General features: G+C 42.0%; 1 protein-coding gene across 7 annotated transcripts in view; it reads left to right on the top strand.

The window, feature by feature from the left end:
- The window catches only part of adgrb1a (adhesion G protein-coupled receptor B1a), a 151,954-nt gene that overhangs the window by 67,634 nt on the left and 62,269 nt on the right, over nt 1–22,051 (top strand). For 5 of the 7 annotated variants that reach the window (XM_076737835.1, XM_076737837.1, XM_076737831.1 and 2 more), the window contains exons 3-14: nt 5,196–5,354; nt 6,109–6,213; nt 7,984–8,151; nt 8,591–8,755; nt 9,874–10,038; nt 11,402–11,566; nt 11,657–11,758; nt 11,879–11,985; nt 12,332–12,526; nt 13,203–13,271; nt 15,031–15,139; nt 20,352–20,495. In XM_076737835.1, coding sequence (XP_076593950.1) covers nt 5,196–5,354; nt 6,109–6,213; nt 7,984–8,151; nt 8,591–8,755; nt 9,874–10,038; nt 11,402–11,566; nt 11,657–11,758; nt 11,879–11,985; nt 12,332–12,526; nt 13,203–13,271; nt 15,031–15,139; nt 20,352–20,495 — 1,653 coding nt within the window. The remainder of the gene's footprint in view (nt 1–5,195; nt 5,355–6,108; nt 6,214–7,983; nt 8,152–8,590; nt 8,756–9,873; nt 10,039–11,401; nt 11,567–11,656; nt 11,759–11,878; nt 11,986–12,331; nt 12,527–13,202; nt 13,272–15,030; nt 15,140–20,351; nt 20,496–22,051) is intronic. The other 2 variants (XM_076737832.1, XM_076737836.1) reach the window with 2 other exon arrangements.

The following is a 22,051-nucleotide window of genomic DNA, read 5'->3' as shown; positions in this document are numbered from 1 at the left end:
GCTGCTCTATGATGTCCAAAAGGAAAAGCAAATGTGAATCAAAAGGGTAATATTATTGGCAATCACTATGAATTGGCTTGGGAAGCTAATTTAATTAATTGTTTTTGTTTTTGTTTTTTTTTTGTGTGAAAAGATGCAACATACACTATAGAATTTTATGTCTAACTTCAACGATGAACTTATTCAGAGAGACCAAACAGTGGTCAGCAGGGTTAAAGAACAATCAAAAACCAAAAGACACAGAGGAAGTAAAATGTGCAAAAGCAAGGTTACTCAAAGCTAAATTTAAAGGTCCACATCTGAATTTTACATAAGGTCAGGGGTCTGGAAGAACACAGACACAACACTCTTAAATAAAGGTCAATAAGCTGTCCAAAAGGAAGCAACTTAATAGATTCAGCGGCCCGTCTTAGAAGGATAAGGTTAAGGTTCAGTTTACTATAACTGTCAATGCTTTTTGTCAACAAATCAAATTAAGATACCAAATCCAACATTACTTCGAAATACTTTCTGACTTCCCGACCCTCCCTGTGGTACTCAGCTCACAAATATGTAGTTTCATTAAAAAATTTGATCCTGTTATTTCCCAAAGCAGCTGGTCAATGTAATTATAAGCGAACAGGAGGAAATCGTGCAGTGAGGTAGGTTTTGGACAACGGAGCTCTATACTTTGGACACACACACACAATACTCATGAGGTATATACTTTCATTGTTGTTTTTGTTTTTTTTTGATGAGATTCACACAAGATTCAACCTCTAAGTAAAACTGCACACATCCAACAGGACAGCATCAGGTATGAGCACCCGTGACTCAGGCTAAATGGATATCTCTCTGTCCATCCCTTGTCCTCTTCAGTTCTCTCTTATCTTCATTAACTTTCCATTTCATTGCAAACTTGCTTCAGGCATGAGCAATAAAGTTTGCACGTCACTGAATGACGATGGCAACTCGTTGTCATGGCAATGACATTATGCTTCTTGTGTCTGGATTGGTGTGAATGGACACAAAGGTGGTTCTCTTCAGTCTTCCACTGTGTGCAACACATGTGATCTACACACATAGAAGATATGTGTCGCTATAACATAAGAGGTGACACATGTTCCAGTCTGTGTTGATTCATGTTTTGATCCGGAGCTGAAGTTCACTATATATCACCATATGAAGGTGTTCAGCAATCAAACGATTTAGCTATTCCTCGAGCCTTATTAGTGCAAACAATGTCAGGTTTGTCCCGAAGATGACATTGAAGGAACGCCATGAGGTCAATCCAATCAGAACTGTTTATCCCACTGGGAGCGTGATTGAGCTAATCTATCCAATAGACAGATGCCACTTTTAATGTATCCCATAAGAGAAAATTATCTGGGTTCAGAAGAATTAAAGCATACTAACACTGATCTTAACAAAACTCATCAAACCCGCTTTTAAGAGCAATGAGCACTTTAAGATATATACCTCCAAAAAAAAAAAAAAAAAAAAAAAAAACAAGATTCACAGCTTAACATGTTAAAAGTGTGGTTCAAATTAGTCCCTGAATTTCACAGATGGAAAGACAATTGAATGTTTGTAGCAATTATGCTGACACAGTGGGACCCTGTGCTTCATACCAGAATTAGCATATCTTAGCTTAATTAGCATTAGCATTAACTTAAACTAAATTCAGTGCATCAGAACATCAGATAAAATCCACATGGCAATACTGGTCTGCAAAAAACATGTAGTTAGGTGGTATGGACTGTGGGTGTCTCTGTGATCCTCCCTTCTGTCTGTCCTGAGATTGGTGCAAAGACAAAGCTCATGGAGGCAGTTCATCCTCTGGAGATCATAAATGTTGTCAGTAAGTGTTTATGCAGAAGCACTACTTTGGAAAAATCCTCCAACCCCCCATTGGACACCTGTTGTGGCCATGTGTTTGTATATGTGCATGCAAAGTATACCTTCTGGTAAAGAGAGACGACAGGGGTAAAAGAGACAGACAGAAAGTGACTTTATGAGATGCAGGTTGGAGGTGAGCACCTATACATTGTACTCCTCAAACAATGTTCGCACAGCAATATTGTTGGCAGCATGCCACGTGTTGTATTGAAGTTCATTATTTCATATGTTTCATTTATTTCAGATAAAATGATGAGGCAATAATGCCTGTGGGAAAAATCAGTTAGAGCGACAATTACAAGTAATATTCAACAAAGTGAAATGTAAACAGTATAATCCAATAACAATGTCTGACTGGAGATTTCACCAGGAAGTTAGTTTCAAAGATGGATGTTTCTTACCTTTTCCTGTTCATAATAATCAGGGCTGATTTGATGGAAATAGTTGTGGTCAAGGTTACAAAATGTATTTATTAGAATTCTCAAAAAAAAAAAAAAAAAAGCTCATTACAGGACAGTAATTCAGTTAATCATTGAAATATGAAGGTATTTGCTAAAAGAAAAAAAACAAAAACAAAAAAACATATATAAGTCCAACAGCAAAATCAACATTTCCCCAAGTCAAAGCATGTTGCTGACTGTCTTTAGAACAGCATGGAGACAGATTACCCACATGACAGCTCATTGTGCTCATAAGGAATAGGGCATTTGATATGTTTTGTTTTTGATGTCTCAATAGCTGATAGCAGCTTCATGGCTGTGTTGACAGTTGGAATTACCAAATTACTGGTCCAATGACTTGCTATTTGTTTGTGTTGTTTTGTTGTTGGTCGTTGGCTGCACTGGACTGTTTCTGCCCTGATTGAGTGTGGTCACAGAAACATGAGCGAATTCAATTTCACAGCAATAAGTAAACTCTTGGGCCACACTTGGTCGGTCTGCTGACAACAAACAGATATTGACTGTGATCACTGGTGCCTGCTAATTTCATTTCTGAAGGGAAAGTAAATTGTTTACAGATATGAACTTTTTGTTTTTTTTACTGGAATCTGTCTCTTTCAATCCATAAAGTCAGACTCATCACGCTGACATGGTGAGATTACTCACAGCTGTACAGGAGTTGTGAATGTGTGTGTGTGTGTGTGTGTGTGTGTGTGTGTGTGTGTGTGTGTGTGTGTGTGTGTGTGTGTGCTGACTTGTATGACTGAATCAAGTGCCCTCCACAGTGCTCTCCCTCATCCCGGCCCTCACCCCAAAGGAAATTGACTTGCAAGTAATTAAAAACGTGTGTGTCTGGATGTTGGCCAACTTCATGTTCTATTCATTTAGATTAATACATATTTGTCGTTGCCTGTGGGGGCTGAAAGGCATCTGTCTGTTCCATTAAACATTCATGAGCGTGCAGGACACACACACACACAGACAGGCACACACACACTGACGTTCTACAGCTCTTTACCTGCTCCTCCTCATATCAGCACACATCTTAATGAAGCACATTAAATCAGTCTGGTCAAAATGGGAATTTCACAATGACAATGGCATTCATCACACTTCTGTTTTCAAGGGAAAATCTTCCCTCAGATCTCGTTTCAGTGTTAGATATCATCAGTGTGTCTGTGTTCATTGCAAGAGTTGTGTTGCAGGTTACTTTTGGTGGATGGTCCCTTTCTTTCAGATCTTCACTTAATGTCAGTCAGAGTGCAGGCTTCAGTGTCTGACCATGATGCAAAAATAACACCTGTGGAACAGCAGTCAAGCTTTATCCCACACTGCACAACTAATCTGATGAAAAACTGGTGAAAGGTTACTGAGGATGAAGCTCACCAGATGTCTGAATATTGAACTTAAAACTCTCCTCAGTTGCAGGGTTTTAGTTGTTTTTGTTTTTGTTTTATTTTTTTTTTTTACACAGCAGTTCAAACATTTAAATATATTTGGCATCGGTTGAATAGCTCACAACACACGCAGGCCATAACCTGTGTTGAGAGTTTACAAGAAGATATTGATTCATTTAAAGGGGTCACAGCCGAAAAGGTTGGAAACACCATTCTTGCACAATATAGATTCTAAGATCCAATTTTTGGTAGAAAATATTTGTAGAGAGAATAAACCTCCAGCTGGCTTGTATTTCTTATTCTATTCTCACATCTCACACAACTCCCGTTGTAGATAAAAGCAAAATGCTGTCCCGGCTCGACAGTGGACGAACAAGCTCCCCATTGACACTAGAACAGCAGAAACTCTACACATCTTGCGTGGCAGACTGAAAACTAATCTGTTCAGACTGCACTTTGGACCATTAAAAAAAAGGCACTCTTTCTTTGTCTCGTAATGTTTCTAAATGTAGCAGCAGCTGATGGGCTTGCATGATTCTTGCAAGTTTGCTGTTGTATCCACGCGGTTGAATGCACTTGTACATTGTTTGGATAAAAACAAATGCTAAAAAAAATTGAATGAAAAGTTAAAATATGGTTTATAAGGTTTTATTTACCTTATGCCCATTCCATTTTACAGTCCACGACGCAGGTGGAAAACTATAAAGCCTTCTCTGTCTCTGAGCAGCTATCTACCGATTTCAGTGTACTGACAACAACACGCATAAAATAAAACTACCGAGAGTAGAACGACATAAAACTAACAAATTAAAACATTAAGCACTAAAATAGCAACTTTGCTCTCATATTCTTTACTGTCAAGCAATTGAACAGTAATCAAAGTAAAGTAATCAAATAAATGCTTTCAAAGACTATGAGCTCAGATTTTAATCACAGGCAGTCAAATAAAGTTCAGTATGCCTCATACAAAAAGCACAGTGTGTCAGACTGCAGTATCCTCCTTAAGTTGCTTTAAGGTTAGAAAAAAGAAAAATTATAAATTTATCTTACTACATTCTGTTTGATGACTTTTTTTTCTCTTTAAACAGTTGGCTGCATACCATGAGTTTGTAATGAGCGGCCCACTGAGGGTCAAAGGAAGGAAGGTTTTAGTTGAAGCTATAAAAAATGTTTGGCAACTCTCCAAAACTGAAGCTGTACATGCTTCTCTGTGGAATGAGGAAACCTACCAGACTCCATCAGATGATCTCAAAGATACACAGTGGTACAATTGAAAAACAATGCTATTGTTCTTAGTTGCTGAAACAGAAACTTGCATCAGGTGATGCAGGTCTTTCACCTGACTCGGAAAACCTCTTCAATATCTGGTTGCCTGACCTGCTGAGCCACTCGAGAAAAAATCTCAATACTCTCTGATGAAGGGTTGACAACAAGGCAGTGCTTTCTAAATTACCATGACCATTTGTATGTGTCTCTCTAGGTGGCTGGAGTGTGTGGGGTCAGTGGGCACAGTGCAGCAGCGAGTGTGGAGGCGGGATTCAAACCCGGACTCGGACCTGTCAGTCACCTCCGGAGGAGTCATACCTGTGTGAGGGTGTGGTGGAGGAGGGCCGGCCCTGCAACTCCCAGCCCTGCACGGGTGAGATCTTCATGCTCTGTGTGCGCCTGTCTTCATTTTTCAGTACATCCATATCTGTCAGTGAGAGGCTTTTTACACTTTGTGGTTAAATATGAGTGTGTGGTGTGTGCAAAGTGTGTTTACAGCTTTTTTCATCTCCTTTCTTACAACTTGTTCATCTGTTTGTTTGTCCATCCTCTCTAAGTCAGTTCTTTGACTTAAGGAGTGCATGTTGGAAAGGGGACTTTGATCGATGACTAATAATAATAATAATAACATGGTCAACCGTTTTCAAGACCATGCATGCACAGTATGTCAAAGTCATTACTCTTACAAAATGGCTCAAAGGACACAGAAAAACAACATCTAAGCACTATTATATAGAAATGCTTCCCCAATAAGCATTAATGCTTTCACTGAATTGTTCCCTGCTTAGAGCTTTCTTCATTTGTACGGAACTAGCAGTACTTTTCTGTCTGACAAATAGTTCAAACAGCAGACTGTCATTACTGTAGAGGTGCTAATGTGTTTTTTCCAGTTAATCATGCCATCAGAGGCATTTGAAGACTCAGATAAACATCATTATACAACAGCTTGAAACATAAAATGAGCACTGCACACATTTACAGCACAACAAAAGTCCCAAGTTTGGCTGATGCTGTTCTGGGTGACCAATCACGTCACGGTTGTGTCCCAAATATAAGCCATTAATGACGGACCTCTGGTTGCTAACTCCGCCCCCTCCTCCCCCCCGGCCTTGCCTCACCCCCTTTAGGCAAAGGTCGCCATCTCTCTCGCAGCCAATCGCTTCGCTCGGTGGACAGCCGCAAACGTGATGATGTAGACAAGCCCCGCAGCGGACAGCAGAGCCCTCAGACAGGTAAGACAACGGGACGCAGAGGGATCCCATGCATCAGTCACTGTGGCAGCTTGGGTGACCACCACACTTGTACAACATATACACATTGACAACCACAAAGTAGAGAGCTATACTCATTTATAATTTACACATCTATCAAAATCTCCCAAAGTAGTGCCTCATCCGCAATGGACTAATTCCAACATGGACCCTGAATGAACATAGTGAAATTGTATTTTATGTGAGGTCATAACAGGACAGTGTGGCCTGTCTGTAAAACAGTATATCAAATGGAGTCCTCCCTCTCTGTTAAAGTGATACTCCACCCAAAACCAGGAGTAGCAAGCACTCAATCCTCTGTAGGCTGAAAGAAATAGTTCAACAAATTGAGACATATGCTTATTTGCTACTTTATCTTTCCAAGTGTTAGCTATCAGTCTCCTGTGTGTGGTAGATATGGAGCTCAAATTAGTACATGACTAGCCTAGCTTAGCATAATGACTTGAAGCAGCTAGAAACAGCAAACCTAGGTCTGTTCAAGGTACAAAAGTGCACCTACCAACACCTCTAAAGCTTAATGATCTTTACTGTTTGAAGATAACAAACAGGGCAACCTCAGAATGACAGCTAACTATTTGTCAAGAGATAGTTACAATATGAATCTTCCCCCTAAACCACAAGTTGTGATTTTTACTTTTTTCCTGTGAATACAGATTAAAGATGTTGGTAGGTGCATTTCTATGTCAGGTAAGCTGTTTGCTCTTATGCAAATTCTCCCAGCTTCGGCATGGTACATAATGCACAGACTAGGAAAGAAAGCAACTATGTGTATTTCCCAACATGTTGAACTATTACTCTAAAAGGTGGCTGTGAAATGTTTGTGATTAGCCTATTCAAAGTGAGACGGGGCTGTGATTAGCATGCATTCATGCCAGTATTTAGCCATATTTATCAAAGAGAGCAAACGTGGATGGACAGAGGAGAAATGGATCAGGCAAGAGTGGCTTCTTGGGACATTTTGAAAACATGTCACCATTGAAATCCACTCTAACTGATATGAATCTAAGCTGACTTCAACCAGTGTTCTTCAGAAAGATGTAAAGTACAAACCTTTCAAGCCTACAGGGAATGTGGGTTTGATACAAAATGGCAGGTTTTGTTTGAAGTATCACTTTAATCTGCTGATCAGTTCCCCACATCCTGTTTAGTTTTCTTCTCCCTGCTTCCCCAGCAGTGACTGCGCAATTTTCCCTTATTGGTCAACTGACCCCTCAAACTGGCAGTCATGGCGATTGAAAAGATGACTGACATATCCTTAAGCCAGTGGCATTCACTTCTCCTGGGAGTCAATGCAAAGGATATGACATCAGAGCCCCACAGATGAAGAAGGACAAGCACAACAGACGCTGGGGTCCATTTCAGGGGCTGCCTCCTTCAAAGAATGAAATAAGATCCGTCATTGTCTTTTCAAGTGACCAGCGAGCAATGGTTTGGAATACTGAGGTCCATCAAGGACCATCAGTCTCGTCTGCAAAAGAAGGTCACATTTATCAGCGAGGAACCTTTGGAAAGGGACAGCCTCATCCACTAGGCTGGGAATAGTAGGCATTTGAAAGAGGCAGCCCCTTAAAATGTGGCACAGTTAGAATCTACCCTTTATCACACCACGACCCTTCCTCTTTTGGCCACAGAGCCTGCATCCTGCATGGTAATTAGTTATGGCCCTCTCCTTTCCTTTTCCTCCTTTTTCTCCCTCTATCCTCCAATCCTTTACCCACCCTACCTCCTCAGTAGACTCAGCTTCAGGTGAGGAGTGGTCAGCGTGGAGTGTGTGTTCTGCCACGTGTGGGGAGGGCTGGCAGAGTCGCACTCGTTTCTGTGTGTCCTCCTCCTACAGCACCCAGTGTAGTGGGCCACTGCGAGAGCAGAGACCTTGCAACAACTCTGCTGTTTGTCCAGGTAAGACTCCCCCCCAACCGCCCCCCTACTGCCACCTTCCTGCGCTCGCCCAGCCCTCTCCTGGACCCTGCCTCACCCATACAAGACCCACCTGACTCCTCTTCTCAGGCACTTAACAAATCCATGGCCCCTGGGATGATCTACTCTCTTCTTATAGAAGGGGCTTTGCCTGCAATTTAGAATGATTCCTGCTATGAAGACAGATTTAATGGTGTCCCCAGCCTCTCCTACATGCAGAGGAGACTCCTCAACGTACAAAGCAATATTATCACAGGACAATGGATCAGCATAGATGATGCCAGAAAAGTCAAACAGCAGAGGAACATGTAATAGTCAATGCAGTTCAGTGCCTCAGTGAAGTTCTGTTCTGTTGTTCTGGTGTGTTAAGGCACCTGTATTTGTCTGTCTATAAATCATACCCTAGCTGCTCTGATTGCAGTGCATGGTGCTTGGGATGAATGGTCACCGTGGAGTTTGTGCTCATCGACCTGTGGCCGAGGTTACAGGTCCCGGACACGAACTTGCACCCCGCCTCAGTTTGGGGGAGATCCATGTGAGGGTCCAGAGAAACAGACAAAATTCTGCAACATAGCTGTCTGTCCAGGTAAGGAACACATTAATAACCATAAAAGAATAACCTGAGTGTCAGCCTAACTAAAGAATTACACTTATATCAAACAATCTGATGTTGCTAGCCAATTGCTTCCACAAAACAATGCACAAAACAATCATTCAGTGCATATACAGTAAAGTAAAGCAATGCCGAGAGGATCTGATATGCTTCAAACAACTTGTTTTGTTGGATTTTCTAATAACACCTCAAAGCCCCATCTCCGGGCACCTTTGTGTTGATGGCTGCATCCAACAATTGTTTGAACTGTTCCAAAACTGACGTTCATACAACACAAATCACACCCACTTTGTGCAGCAATTAGCCAAATGTGAGGAGGTGCAAAAGTAGGCAGGATTCAACATCTCTCAGCTCTATTTTTTCATTCTTCAAGCCAAATATAGAATTAATGCAGCCATATGGCCACAAGGGTACACATGACTTTAATCTCCCTGCTTCCTCACAGGTTTGACTGTTCAGAAGAGCCTAAAATATATGGCTGTGGGGGCAATACGTGCGGGGCCATATGTGCTGATAACCATGTTTGAACACATCCATGTCTGCAGACACCTAATGTAGAATAAACAGACCCGTAACTGTATTCAGCATTCCACGCAACTATGTCTTCTTTTTCCTCATGTGTACAACCCTGTAAACAACAGGAATGGCTTTGAGAAGATTAATGACATCTCATCCTTCTTGCATATGTAATGGCAGACGTTTTGCCTTTGAGTGTAACCATTTGGAACAGCTATAAACATTTTTGCAATTCTTTGCATAAACTAGTTGGCTTGAAGCTCACTGAATGAACCCTTACAGCTGGTCCGTATGTTACTACAGCATTTCAAAATACTACAGTATGTAATGCACATCAGCACATGTAATTCTTACTTAGTATTACAAATACACAAAGAATACATGAAGATTTGATATATCAAGTTGAATTCAGCAGAGAACATCTTGTACATGTAGAAAGTACACTCATCAATGCAATTTTTTGAATATCTGAACAAGTGTATAGCCCATAATACACCAAACAACCAACATACATTTGGCTTTTATTGTCTTGTCTGTCTGCGTGTTTGACTGTTGGTGACCCTGGCGATCCTCAGTGGATGGAGTGTGGAATGAGTGGTCCAGCTGGAGCTCCTGCTCTGCTTCCTGCTCTAATGGGACCATGCAGAGAACCAGGGAGTGTAATGGCCCCTCATACGGAGGCTCCGAGTGCAGAGGAGAGTGGCTGGAGACTGTCGACTGCTTCCTTGGGGAGTGCCCAGGTGTGAAAGATACAGAGCCACAACCGGATATGGTTGTTCAGAAATCTACTTCTTGCTTTTTCGCAACATATCAACTAAAAGGCCAATAGCTACCACACTGTATATGAACTAGATAGTCAATCCTGAATAAACTTAAACCTTTTAGAATGAATTTCATTCTAACTTATTGGACATTTTGTTGTAGCAGGTCTTCTGTTTCTGTTGCATGACGTGGCTCTCCACTTCACATTCACCCTTGGGAATGTCTACACAATCACATCTCTTTGAATGCACAATGATGAATAAAATGTCTTAATTATGCTGCATGGCTTCACCTTCACTTTTTGCATGCTTTTTACAATGGTGTGGGAGCATTTTAAGTAGATGCTGGGTGAGACAGGTCATTAAAAAAGGAACACGTATCCCTGCCCCTGCTGGTATTTCTGACTAAGAACTAAAAGAAGAATGATGCTGGAATACAATAAACTGCATTCATAATTTCTCCAGCTGTAGGATTTAGACATCACGTCTGTATTGAAATATTTAAGATTAAAAAGAGAATGATGCAGATATTCTAAAAGCATACAACTTACTCATACATTTATCTTCTCAACATGAAAAAGGTATACGGTGTTGCAAAGCTTATTACCTTTTCAGATACAAGATAGAGCTCCACAGAGAAATCTAAAAACCCCAAAGAAAACAAAGGATTGAAAACAATTCAAACAATAACCCTTCTGCACAGACCACAGCAAATCACAAATCATGCATGGCCAAATGTGTGGCTTAACAAACAATAAATGTGAAATTAGGGAAATTTCAAATGCATTCAAAGCCCTATTGGGCACTCCTGTCCGTGGTGCTGATTGTCTTTGTTTAGGCACTACTTAATGACAAAAAAATATTCACAATCTAGTACAGTCCCTGTGTGTGCATGGCATAGAGAGCAAAAATTGTCAAATACAGACAGCAGACACTGACTCCTATTCATTGACCAGACTGTGTTTCATTGAAGCACAGTTCTTGTATGGCTCTGTTATCAGTCAGTGGTTATTTTTTAAAACAGACTTTGCATTACTAGGATTTACTTGCTTGTGTTTCACGGTGACTTACATGAATGAATGTGTTTGCCTGCCTTTCAGACTGCCACCAGTTTTCATTAATTTACAAATGCTATGAATTATCAATGAATTGCATTAAGCAAGTTTCAAGTCTCTGCTAGTCAATTTTAATGCTCTAGGGAAATGAATACAAACCAGTGGCAATTTTAAAAATCAGAAACAGTACAGTGTTTTGAAAAATGATAAGCAGGAATGTAATGTGTGTTTTTTTGGGGCCTGATCAAGTCCTGTTCAACTCTCTCATGTTGTGTGCGTTCTCCCAGTGGATGGCAAATGGCAGCCGTGGTCTCTGTGGTCAGGCTGTTCTAAAACCTGTGGAGGGGGCAGCCAGCAGAGAAACAGGATTTGTTATGGGCCCTTTTTTGGAGGGCAGCCTTGTCCTGGAGAACGAGAAGAAGTCCGGCGCTGCAATGAAAAGAGATGCCCAGGTTTGCTACTGCTTGAGCTTCTTAGAAATGTTTTTTTAATTTTACATGACACAGCTCTATGAAACTCATTTACCCTCCTTTCTTGAGCAGAACCTCATGAAATTTGTGGCGAGGACAACTTCTCCAACGTTGTATGGAAGATGACTCCGGCGGGGGATACAGCAGCAGTACGCTGCCCTCCCAATGCCATGGGTGAGCTCAGACCTTTCCATCCATAACACTTGAACATCTGCTGATATTTTTAGGGGTTTTAGGATTTTTCGAAAAACACTGTGGTGATAGAGAACCCTTGTTTGATGTGTCTGCACTCAGGACTTATTCTGCGCCGCTGTACCCTGGACGAGGAGGGCATTGCCTACTGGGAGAATCCCACCTATATGAAATGCATTTCCAATGACTATCGCAGTATACAAACTTTGGTGAGCACTCCTAGTTGCCTTAAAGCGAAATAACCATATAATGACATTGACTGTGGTTTTTCAATGTGCCTGTCAGGGCACAAAGGTGTGAAATTTCAATCAATTTTAATATTATTTTACAGGATATTGGGTCAAAGCCTGCTGGCATTTTTATATTGCCAGTGCTTTCATAAAGCCCTGCAACACAAAACAAGCTAAATGAAAGACTCAGGGCCAAAATGTTACAAACATAGGTTATGAAAAAAACAGAACAACAGTCTGCCCTGAGCTGTTACCATAAACATACATGTGTTGTGTGTTGATCGCTTAGTGTGAAATCTAACAGAAGCCACTTTTTTTCTGTTAGACGCGGGAACACTTGTCCAAAGCACAGCGTGGCCTTGTGGGAGATGGAGTTTCAGAGGTGATGACCAAGCTGAGGGTGACGTCCAGCGATGGGACCAGCTACAGCGGTGATCTGCTGGCCATTGTGGACGTGCTGAAGAATATGACAGAGATCTTCAGAAGGGCATACTACAGTCCTAGCAGTGCAGACATGAGGGTGAATTGATACATTTATTTACTCGTGCTGTTTTCTAGCATAGCAATATTACAGTTAAGGGGAAAATTGTTTTTTAATTAGGAATTAAGGGTCAAAAGTATAAAATATTGAAATTTCACATATTGGTCTAACCCTATAATGGACAAAAACATTAAAGGACAAGATCATAGTCTACATTTTTCTTTTTGTTTTGTTAAAGGTACTGCTGTGGAGGTTTTGTGAACAGTATTTCCATATAACAATGTTCTTCCAAGTGGGACTTAGTTTTGTAGTTAGTTTTGTTTGTATCATGCACATGAATCCCATACCTCCATTGTGCAATTTGATAGCATCTGTTTGCTTGTTGGGGACTATTTTCAGCTGCAGATTAACACACATTTTGTGCTATAGTGAGTATTTGGGACAGAAGGATGGTGTATGTGGGGTCGAGTCAAAATAAATTATAGTGTGTGTGTTCATGGTAATGAAAGAACATGTCCCCCTGTGCAACAGCGTGCCTCATTGATGTGTTTTTAATCACCAACAGTGGAGCTCTATGGCACAGAGGAGTCTTTTCATGAGATTTGTCAATGAGAAATACACAGACGAGTACCGGTCTTATCTTGTAAATGCCTGATTTCAAAATGGATAGCTGAGATTGTGACATCATGTGAAACATTTTCTCTTTATTTTCTAGAACTTTGTGCAGTCAGTCAGCAATCTGTTGATGGAAGAGAACAGGGACAGATGGGAAGAAGCACAACTGGTTCGTATCACCCTTTCTCTTCTAGAACTTAGTGTACAGTAATAACAACCCTGAAGCTGTAAACTTGATGAGTTTGACACTGTGACAAAGACGCAGGTGGACAAACAGCCCACCTGCATCTTATTAGACTGACATAGGTAGAAAGAGAGGAGAGAGGAGACATGCTGAAGGACAAAAATAGCTATAGCTAATGAGTAACCGAGTCAATGCAAACACCCACTCCTCCATCTGCTGCACTCATCCACTCGTGCATCACTATATTTGCTTCCGTCCAGCCATCGAGCCATCCCTACTTTTCTCAGAAGTGTCACCGTTCAGGCATCAGAACAATGCCAAATAAACCAACCTGGTCTCCTCAAAATGGAGACAGTGTCATAAAATAAAAAGAAGTAAGATGGTTGTTGTTCCATCATGAAAGGGTTATATGATGGAGGCACGCTTGTTATTGTGACTTCTGTTATTCTTATTATATTCGACTGTGACATCAGGAAGAGTTTTTCTTAGTTTAACTAGTTTAACTTTGACCATGATCAATAGGATTTGATATAAACATAAACTCTCCATCACTGTGGAACAGTGTAGCTATAATATTTAATGTAATTACTGATAAATAATTGTGTAATATGTATGTTTGGGCTTCTAAGCAGCCAGAGCTGTCCCTTTATTTTCTCAATGGTAAAAACAATGCTAACATGCAGTGACTTGAAAGTTAAGCTGCTAAGTCTGAAAAAGAAGGGTATTTCATCAAAAAGCCAAACTTTCCCTCTGTGGACCTTCATTAGGGCCAAAGACGGATTGCCAACCAGGTAAATCCACACCATGGGGGCCACAGAGGACTCTAGGTTAACCATGGGGCAATTACAGTTGTTTGTGGTAAATTAATGAATTCCAGATTTGTTTGTTAATTATGTATGCACCACTAAAGTGGATATTTAGTCTTAAAACCCCATCTTGTAGATTGCTCCAGATTTAAATGCTATCTCAAAATGCAGAGTAAACATGCTGTTTGTAGTATTTCGTGCTTTGGGGGTGTGATGTTCACGTCACACATTTTACACAGATTTGTCTGTTTGTTTGTTTGTTTGTTTGTTTGTTTGTTTAAGAAACCTAGACTGTAAAATGATACTATAGACTGGGCTGGAATCAAATGATAGTATAATAAAGTGACTGTGCTTATCATTTAAAAATAGTGTACTAATAGTAGTAATAGTGTATTTAGAGATAATGTACCCTTTGAAGCAAACTTGACCAAATATTTTGTTGCCTAAACCTAAACCTGAATTAGTTTTAGTTACTCAACTTACCTGTTAATGCATCCCATAAATGTAAGTGTGTTTGTTATTATTAAATAATCCTGTCATATGGAGGACAGGTCATCACATTGTTAATGTTTACCGGCCTTGTTATGTGCTGCTTATTCCTAAGTTTCAGAGTTTGTCCCCAGAGTTTGAAAAAAAAAAAAAAAAAAAAAAACTGACTGAGAACCTTTAGAGTTCATTGCATATTCTGTCATCATCAAAATGAAGTGTAAGACTGTGATGCACAAAATGTAAATATAAATAAATATAAATATTGTGTGGAATATGAGAAATGGTGGCCCTAAACCAGCAAGGGATGGTATGACAATATTTCCCACAAATACAGCTTTCCTATAAAAAGGCCTTTTGTGTGTCAAGTATTTCAACGGCAGTTCAGAATATTCAGCCCAAATCCATAATCCTTTTTGTCTCATTCTACTTTCATGTGTCTGTTTTCTCAGCTGGGGCCAAACATCAAAGAACTGTTCCGTCTGGTGGAGGACTTTGTGGATGTCATTGGCCTGAGGATGAAAGACTTTCAAGACATGTATGAAGTCACCGATAACCTAGGTCAGCCTTATCCCCATCCAGGAGGCCTCTACTGCTATCTTATCAGAACAAATACTGTTGTCATGACTTTTTTTTCTCTGAAGATTGATCTCATAACTACAATGCAGTACATAAAAGGGAAGAAAGACAGGGGAGAGAGAACTGATGACATTTCCTGCTCAATTTTACATCCAGCAAGACCTATATGTCCTAAATATCCATACACAGGGCTCATTCATATTTTACGATCTTGCAGACACCACAGAGTAATATGATTGAAGGGGGTATTGTAGTATTATACCGCCTTAAATTTTTAGGACTTCTGAGACAGATTTAAAATAAAATGGTTGAATTTGAAGCAGAAGAGGCCTAGATATCATGTGTTTCAGTCCCAGTCTGGATCCCACACTTCCCATAGTGTAGCTCCAAAGGATGATCTGGGAATTCCAGAAAAAGATATAATTTCTCCCTCTCTTTGTTTCTTAACTCTCAAATGCTGATGTACTGAAGTCTTCAGCAGTTCAGATAGTTTTGGGTATCCACAGTAATCTGTCCTATCTATGCAATTTTGTTTTCGTTTTAGTTGCCAAAAATAAAAAAATTAGTAAATAAAAATAGAGCTAGCCTGGAGCCAGTGGAGTGTTGGGAAAGTCTAGACTCTGGACCTGGATGGACTCCGATTGTGTCCTCTAGGATTTTTGGAAATTGAGATTTACCCACAATCCTTTGCCATGGTATCTCTCTTTCTGCAGCCTTCTATTTCTGTTCCTGAGTGTATCTACATCAAGACAACACACCTATTCATAATTACGTGCTGCCTCTGTCCATTGTCCAACACCTCCAAATGCTGTATCTCAAATAGAGGAAATATAATGTAGTGTAGTCATCATAGAAGATCTGCGTTGTTACCTTTAGATCAAGGCTGAGTTTGAGTTGAGTCAAGGGAGAGCATGTGGGAATTGAGGCCAGATAAGAGGTCCTGTTTATAACGGTGCCACCTCGCTGTCTGGAGCCAAATAGCCGCCCACACCAGCAGCATACCTCCCCTGGGCTGGCTGACCTCCTCTTGCCTCCCACACTTCACACATAAGCAAAGCTGTGTACAGCAACACTCCATCATCTGCCAACATATAGTTAGATCAGAGTTCGTTCCTTCAAACCCATAAAAGTAGTCAAGTTGTACAGGACATGGAAATTCACCAGACTTGAACTTCAACTGCTAAGTTGTTATTTTTATTTTTTAGTTTAATTTAAATTGGAATCCTCTTAAGAGATAGATTAGTGTCATCAAGATGATCTTCTTCTCTCTAGGTACAGTGCACGAAACACATCAAAACACTTACATTCATTGTCTTCCATGTAAGCTTACCTGCACAGCACCTTGATGTATGTCATCTGGAAAGACAAGCAGAAAGAAAGAAAGTTAGTGCTGACTGAAAAATCACTGAATACTGAATCAGACTTAGCATTTCTTGATAGTAATATCTGGCACTCAAGGCAGGAATATCAACCGGGCAAACTGCCCCGTTGCCCCAGAACTACATGGTCCCCCAAAGCTTCTGGCTTTCTGTGTGTGCTCATTTGATTGGGAGTATGCACTATTAAATCCAACATCAAATCACATGATATGGTGGCTCCTGCTTTATTGGCTGACTGTGAGGCCCAGTCGTTAGAATCATTAGTTGCACAGATTCTATGAGTATAGATGTAGCCCTATAACAACTGTTGCTAGTAGAAGGGGCTCTTGTGCCCTGGATAGTGGGCACAACTGCAGAGGGTAGTACTTACCTTCCCAAGTGCTCTTGTTCAGCGGCCAGGCACACTGCGATTGGCCTATAACTAGGAGATGTTCAGCTGTGACATCTCAGTGCATCTGTGCGCCATGGGAGCTGCTAGGATGTCCCACCCAGCAGCTGTACCATGGTCAGGAACCAAGATGTGATTCCACATTCTAGTGCCACCAGAATGAGCACAAGATTCTCTCCCCGAATGCAGGATAAAATGTGAGAAATCAGAGGAACTCGGGGAAGCATGTAGAGGAGGGCTCTGGGCAACAGTCAGTGAGTAGAAGCATCCGCTCTCAGTGGAGGGCTGTCTTGTGCATTCATGGGAAACCACAGTGCGGATTGCACACTCTCATGAGCTGAACAGATCGACCTTCTTCTTCCCGTATCTGTTGCACAATACCTGAAGGGGTATTGAAGACAAACCTGGTGTCTTTGACCACAGCAGGAGGTCCTGTTATTCTCCAGCAGCCGGGATGAGCACAGGCTGCCCTTGCAGTTGACTTGCACCATCACTGTCATTTTGTCTGTCCTTAGTATGACGTGTGCTTTGCAATAGCAGAATCAAGTGTTTTAACGCTTTCAGTACCATGGACAGCTCCAGACAGTTTTTGTGAAGGGATGGAAGAGTTTACCACCTTACCTCCACCACTTGAGACCAGCACGGTTTAGCCCAACCAGAGGTAGACACATAGACCCATTTGTGTACATTGATATGTTTGCTCCCCCGAACGTCCGCTGTCAGAATGTGACTTTCCAGTATCTCAGGTCTGACTGCAGTGAGGGAGGGATGGTCAGCATCTTGTTCTGAACTAGGTCAAGGCCTGGACAGCCAGACCATGTCTGGATTTTCCTCACGTGCAGGAGCCGTGAGCGTACAATGCCATGGCATGCTGACGTCATACCCAACATACGCATCACTGAAAGTGTCAACACCACTCGGTCGGACGCGATGTGATGCAGCAGAGTTTAACACATAAGAAGAAGAATCGGGGGGGGGAGACATTCCCCTTTATTTGTCACACACACGCAAGCACGGCACACGGAGGTGAAATTTGACTTCCGCCTTTAACCCATCCTGGTCGTCCCTCCTCCGTGGCAGACCAGGAGCGGTGGGCAGCCAGACCGGCGCCCGGGGACCCATTCTTCTGCGTCACCATTGGTCAGGTGGTGATCTTCTTGCATGTTTTTAGTGGGGGTATATTTTTACGGAGGATACCCCAGGTGAACACGGGGAGAACATGCAAACTCCACACAGAAAGGCCCTCCTCGAGCAGCAGGCACCGAAGCATGGTGGAGGACACACCCGGTGCCCGCAGCGAGATTCGAACCCGGGACCTTCTTGCTGTGAGGCGACAGTGTTGCCACCGTGCCACCAATGCAACCTGGACAGTTTGCTCTTGTGGTGGTGGAGGTGGCGCAGGTAACTTAATGCACTTTTGCCAGTTTATGACAAAACCCAGTTTTTGCAGACACAAATAGGCCTCATCCCGCCTGTTTTCTTTAGTGTGAGAAAATAACTGGAATAAACCCCCTTTTTTTTCCTCTCCTGGAAGGATGCAGGAGATTGCCTTCTTCCTTGGAAGTTCTGCCAGCTCTGCCATCAGGGCCATCAGGGGTTGGCAAACTCAAGTGTTTAGCCTTTTGAAATTTGCCTTTGCATCCATATTTTCATGGATAGCAGGCTTTGCCATACTGAGCAGTGCTCTTTTTGCAGGCAGCTAATAGCCTTCTCCACCACTGTGTGAAACAATTGTTCATTCATCGCTGCCCATGGGAATGCCATCTTGAAGGGGCCATTGCTAGGAATGCCTGATAACATCTGTGTTCAGCCCTGTGCGCTCAAACCCTGAGTCTGAAACAGGTCATGCTGAGGTATCCTCACTAACTCGCCCTGAAAAGTGAGAAGTTGATATTCTTTATGGTCAGTAATGCAGATTTTAAGTGCGGATTATGAGACATGCGACCATTCAGCAGCTCCTGTCTGATAAGAGAAAGAAGCTGAGATGTGCAGCCAAATATTTCTCTGCTTCGTTGTCTGCCACAACATAATGCTGGATGCAGCCCCCGTTGTCCCCATCACAAGAGTCAGAACTACTGTCATGGCCTTCCTGAATTTAGGTTGTTAGCTCCAGGAAGAGAGCCCCAGGCTCTCACAGTGCAGACAGCTGAGGACAGCAGTGCCATGCTGTTCTGAGCTGCATCAATCTGAGCGGCACACTGGTGTGAGTGGACAGAGAGGTCAGAGTGTATGTCAGTTTTCCAAGCTTGGAAAATGCTGCTTCCCTCAGCATGACCTGTTTCAGACTCAGGGTTTGAACACATGGGGCTGAACGCAGATGCTGTCAGGCATTCCTAGCACTGGGCTTGAGTGATGCCACAGTGGGGGTCATTTGGCCCACAGAGACCATGAGCAGCTGCAGATTGTTCTGCTGCCATCAGGATGCCCCCTCAGATCTTTTGCCTTCCTGGTGACGTCTGGCAAGTCCTGGAAAAGTTCTTTGGTGGCCAGAATATTGGTGGCAGACTGACATGGGCAAGGACAGAGCCACTTCGGGAGCTCCTGACCATGGCGGGACAGGGAACAATGTAGTGTCAGAGCCCCATCCTTGCAATCAGACTCCAAGTCTCTCAACATGGAGAAGGAAGAAGAGTAGAGACCCGAGATGGAGGGAGCTGAACCTGTCTGAAGTTGTGCCAGCCAACTGGCCATACCTCCGACATGGAAACAAGGCCAAGTGACTCAACTATGCATGAAAACATTGTATCTGGGGTGCAGAAAATTGGCACCAGGTGCTTTGGACTGATGAGTCAAAATTTGAAATATTTGGCTGTAGCACAAGGCAGTTTGTTCGCTGAAATGCATGTCTGCAGGCAACAGTGAAGTATGGAGGTTCCTTGCAAGTTTGGGGCTGCATTTCTGCAAATGGAGTTGGGGATACTTGAAGAGACAGAAGAATTTGAGGAAGCCTACATCCACAGAAGATCTGTGGTTACTTCTCCAAGATGTTTGGAAGAACTTACCAGTTACTTCAAAAACTGTGTGCAAGTGTACCGAGAAGAATTGATGCTGTTTTGAAGGCAAAGGGTGGTCACACCAAATATTGATTTGATTTAGATTTCTCTTCTGTTCATTCAAACTATCAACACTTAAATTTCTGACAGCATTCTTAGTTTACAGCATTTTTTCAGACCTGCCTAAAACATTTTTGAACAGTACTGTAAATCACAGCTAATCTGGGTGCAGGCAGTATGGCAGCACAGGAAAACTGAAAACCCTGTGCAGAGAGTGAAAGGAATGGGTGGTTAATACGGGACCAACACACCATACTTGCATTATAACATATGTACATTTTCCATAAAGGTACATATGCTACACAGCTACTAACTTTTAATTTTACATCCTAATCAGATGTTGTTAAATTCTGATTTGTGATTCTTTGTTACAGTTTTGAGCATCCACAAGCGTCCAGTGGTGGGTCATGCAGACATCAGCTTCCCTATGAAGGGCTGGAGGGGCATGGTGGACTGGGCCCGCAGCTCTGAGGACAGAGTCACAATCCCCAAGAACATTCTGTCTACTGGCAAACCAGGTGAGAGCTGCAACACACCCCATATCTGTACCCCTATCCCGACCCACTAAGACTTAAAATACAGAAGTAACAGGATGGAAGTGTATGAAGACACCCCTATTTACTACTGTCAACGGTAGCCAGGAAAAAGTGACAACAGGTTGGTCTGTGGGTGTTAAATTCAAGCAATATTTGACAAAATAATGACTTTCTTGAATTATTTGTGGATTTTTTTTTAGAGCAAAACATGTTTTCTGGCATGTTCCAAATTCTGATTACAGCAGATCTGCCTTCTGTTTGAGAATTCATTTCAAGAATGTGTGCACTTGAGTATGTGTGTGTGTGTGTGTGTGTGTGTGTGTGTTTGGTTGAGAGGGGCCCGTCAAGACAACAAAGCAGAAATATGGAACAGCAGTTGATTTATAAAACAGTGTTTACTGCCATTAATCTGCAAAGCACCCGCTCAGACAAATGCATGCAGAGATGGTTGTATTTAATGTTGAAAATAAAACATGCAGGAGAATAACAAAATCATTTTTCATCACCCGCTGTTCAGCATCTGTACAGCAAAAAGGCACATTGTCTTCACTAAGGCTAGAATAAGTTTCATAAAATGTTAATACAAAGCCCATTTGCCTCAATAATCTGATGGCACTGAATTGCCAACGTGACCATTCCCATAGCCGACATGCAGTATTTGTTGCTTACAGACAAAGAGAATTATACAGCTCTGTTGGTTTACAGCAGAGACCAGATTACCAAACACAGAATTATGTGTCTAAAAATGTTGAAATGTCAAATATAAGGATTTATTGATCTGCTCCATTTCATGTTATTGCTGAAGAGAATGTCCATTTTTGCATCATTTAAAGCACTTTGGTCTCTGTATTAATCTGTGAAATATTTATTGATTAATCAATAAAATCTTTGAGGATTATTGTGTTTCAGGTAAGAACTGGACTTGATAGCAGACATGCAGGCAGGGAATAAGGGAAAAAGAAAAAAAAAAAGGACTTTGTTAAATGTGCAATGAGGAAACTCGTAGCTAGGAAGTTGAGGGAACAGCAGGTGAGGCACAAGGTACTGAGGTTTTGAGCAGCTCCCACATATGCTGGGGAGCACAGCGCTCAGGTTGTCAGAGCACTTGCGTAGAGGGCAGGAGGTGGTGGAGGCACAGGTGGAGCAAGGTGGTGGCAAGAGACTGGGTGGCATGGTGGCAGAGACACTGGAGCTGGAGATCGGTGCTGGTGAACTCACTGATCCAAAAACAAAAGAAAAAGACACAGGTGATGAAACACTGGGACTAGACACTGGAGAACAAATACTCAATTATAACTAACACGGGTAACACTGGTCACTAAGCAGTGGAAACAATCTGGTGATGAGTCTTGAGCAGTCCACAGTCTTTATACTGTGCTGATTGTGATGAGTCCCAGCTGAGTAGGAGTCAGCTCCCAGCCACCTGGAGAACCACGCCCAGCCTCTGCCAAAAAAGGAAGCACAGGAAACACAACCCCACACCTCTCCACGGCACATAACGAAACCCAAGTTTTCCAAAACACCACATATTGATTCAT

Source organism: Chaetodon auriga, chromosome 8 (assembly GCF_051107435.1).
Source record: "Chaetodon auriga isolate fChaAug3 chromosome 8, fChaAug3.hap1, whole genome shotgun sequence".
In the NCBI taxonomy this organism is placed as follows: domain Eukaryota; kingdom Metazoa; phylum Chordata; class Actinopteri; order Chaetodontiformes; family Chaetodontidae; genus Chaetodon; species Chaetodon auriga.
Note: the sequence above shows the minus strand (reverse complement) of the source record. Positions and strands in the feature narration are given on the sequence as shown.